The 2,500-nt window shown below is 40.1% G+C and overlaps 1 protein-coding gene across 1 annotated transcript in view; it reads left to right on the top strand.

Annotated features, from left to right (window-relative positions):
* Positions 1-2,500, top strand: part of gpalpp1 (GPALPP motifs containing 1) — a 7,409-nt gene that overhangs the window by 1,556 nt on the left and 3,353 nt on the right. The window contains exon 4 of the mRNA XM_072657750.1: positions 1,563-1,821. Coding sequence (XP_072513851.1) covers positions 1,563-1,821 — 259 coding nt within the window. The remainder of the gene's footprint in view (positions 1-1,562; positions 1,822-2,500) is intronic.

Raw genomic sequence — 2,500 nt, forward strand, 5'->3', positions numbered from 1 at the left:
TGAGCTTCATGAGCACCCTAATCACCTTTATTATTAATCTGAATCTGGGCCCACAACATACAAGTAATGTTCTTATAGAACATCAGTATTATATATGATCTGTAAACAATTTCTAAGTTAAGCATAATGAAAATATTACAAAGGCACATCTATATATTTACATTTACGGCATTTAGCTGACACTCTTATCCAGAGGTTACTGGTATTACAGAGGTGGGCCAATGTAGTGTTAGGAGTCTTGGACTCTCATTGGCGTAGTGCAGCATAGTCACACCGAACCCCAGTCTCCCATGTGGTGTGGTAACTCACTGGCAGGTAGTGGTATTATCTGATGCGCCACAACAATCCATGCCAATATATAATAATGCTAAATTCGATACTGTTGATAAATATTACAAAACAATTACCATTACTGTCAGCAGCCGGAGTCAGAGAGAGGACAATTGGCCTATCTCCCTCCCTCTCTCTCTCTCTCTGTCTTTCTCATATATATATATATATATATATATATATATATATATATATATATATATATATATATAATTTTTTTTCCCGTATGTGTGTGTGTGTGTGCACGCTAATATGATATATAATATCATATATAATATATAAAGAAAAACATATTAACTTATAAAAGTTATTTTGCATTTGTAGAGATTTTCAATTCGTCCATTTATAATCGATTGTGTGACAGTGACCATGTACACCAATTTTACCAGCAGGGGACACCAGCATGCAGAGTTTCAAGCTCAAAACAGTGAATTATTTTTCTTAACAGTTGGTTCAGAGTTTAAGATTAAATGGTTAAAACAAGTTCCTTAAGAATTAAAACTGACAAATTCAGATTTGATCAAATTGGCTTTTTGTTCTGAAAGTTTTATTAAAGTGGTGAACTAATCGTAAGGTAAAGTCAGATAAATTTGACTTTGGAAAAAGAAAAAATTATGAAATAGTTGAGACTGAGAAGGCCTTGTTTCTCCTTATTTACAAACTCGCCCTAGATCACCTGGTAAGACGTTTGTGGAAAAAGCCCCTTCTTTGCAGAAGACCTAGAGCTAATATTACCACTGAGGTTTGTTTCTACCCTTCCCGCATCAGCATTTGGCATTTCCATGAAATGCAGAGATTCAAGCATTAATGCTAATTAAAAAAGTGAGAAATCAGAAAAGAATTGCTGGCTTCCTCCAGCGATCGCCTACCTTTCCTAAGCAATATTTCAGCATTTTCAGACCTGATATGTATCTGCTGCAGCTGTAGTACATTAGTACTTGTAGTACCACAAGTTATTCCCTTGTAACTTGTTGACGAACTGAAAACCTGACTTGGAGTACCCTTGGTGCACATCTCCCTTTTGGCCTCTATTGTAGCTAGAGGTATGTGTGAAATCGACAGATTTTTTTGTCCAATTCAAAGCACTAGGAACCACATGGAGAAAATGTTGAAAATGGAGATGATGCTGAGAAACACTAGAGTGTTCCTTTAAGGTTTGGTCTTCCTGAGCATTTCCACAACACTTATCCATATCCAGACCTCCTGCAATGGCCTTCTCTGTTCAAATTTAGGCCACCAGTGCTAGGACCTGCACTGCCCCCAGGCTTTAAAAGACAGGATCATGGTGATGAGGGCAATAAGGAGGACGAAGACAACGAGGTCATAGGTCCAGCGCTACCACCAGGCTACCAAGCAGAATCTTCCAGCAGTGAGGGAGACGATGATGAGACCATTGGGCCAATGCCAGTGAGGGGGGCTGCTCAGAGCTCTGTGGCCTTAGACTTTGAGAGAAGGGCAAAGAGGATGAGGGACAAACTCCTGGGACTGGATGTGAGTGTTCCTACACCTTATTGTTGCTCCCAGTTGTTCTGTTATCAGCCATATTTGGAAGAATGTTGTTTCTTTATCAGCTTCACTCAGCATTCGGTTGTCACTTAAAGAGTTGACCCACCCTAACTATCAGCGGCTCTCCCACCCGTTTTATACCCAGAGTTTTATAATAAGCGTGTGGAGGCGGGGCCTAGTAGGACACGGACAAGGTAGAAAGCAGCCAATCTTTTCTGCCTTTTCTGCTTTCGGCATTCTGAAGGTTGTCACCCACCGCTGCAAAAGAGGGAGAAAAAACCCTCGAGTAACAGATGCAGCAGAGCTTTTCCACCACTAGGGGGAGCACTAGCCAGGTTTGGAAGGGCAGAATGTCATTTATCAGCACAAAATGGCTATCCTTGGACAAATCACTTGTTTTAACAAAATACTACAGGACGTATGTCTACAAAACACTAACATCAAATGCTTAAACAAGGCAGAACATGGCTTTTTATTCAGAGATATGGACATACAATATATGTCTGAATGTTTGTAGACACCCCTTCCAAAGAATGTATTTTGGGACCTTAGGTTGCACCCATTGCTGACACAGATATGCAGTTGCACACGCACAGCTTGTCTAGTCCCCGTGAAGAAATACTGCCAATAGAATAGGACTCTCTGGAACAGATAAACATGAACC

This window comes from Salminus brasiliensis, chromosome 15 (genome assembly GCF_030463535.1).
Source record: "Salminus brasiliensis chromosome 15, fSalBra1.hap2, whole genome shotgun sequence".
Lineage (NCBI taxonomy): Eukaryota > Metazoa > Chordata > Actinopteri > Characiformes > Bryconidae > Salminus > Salminus brasiliensis.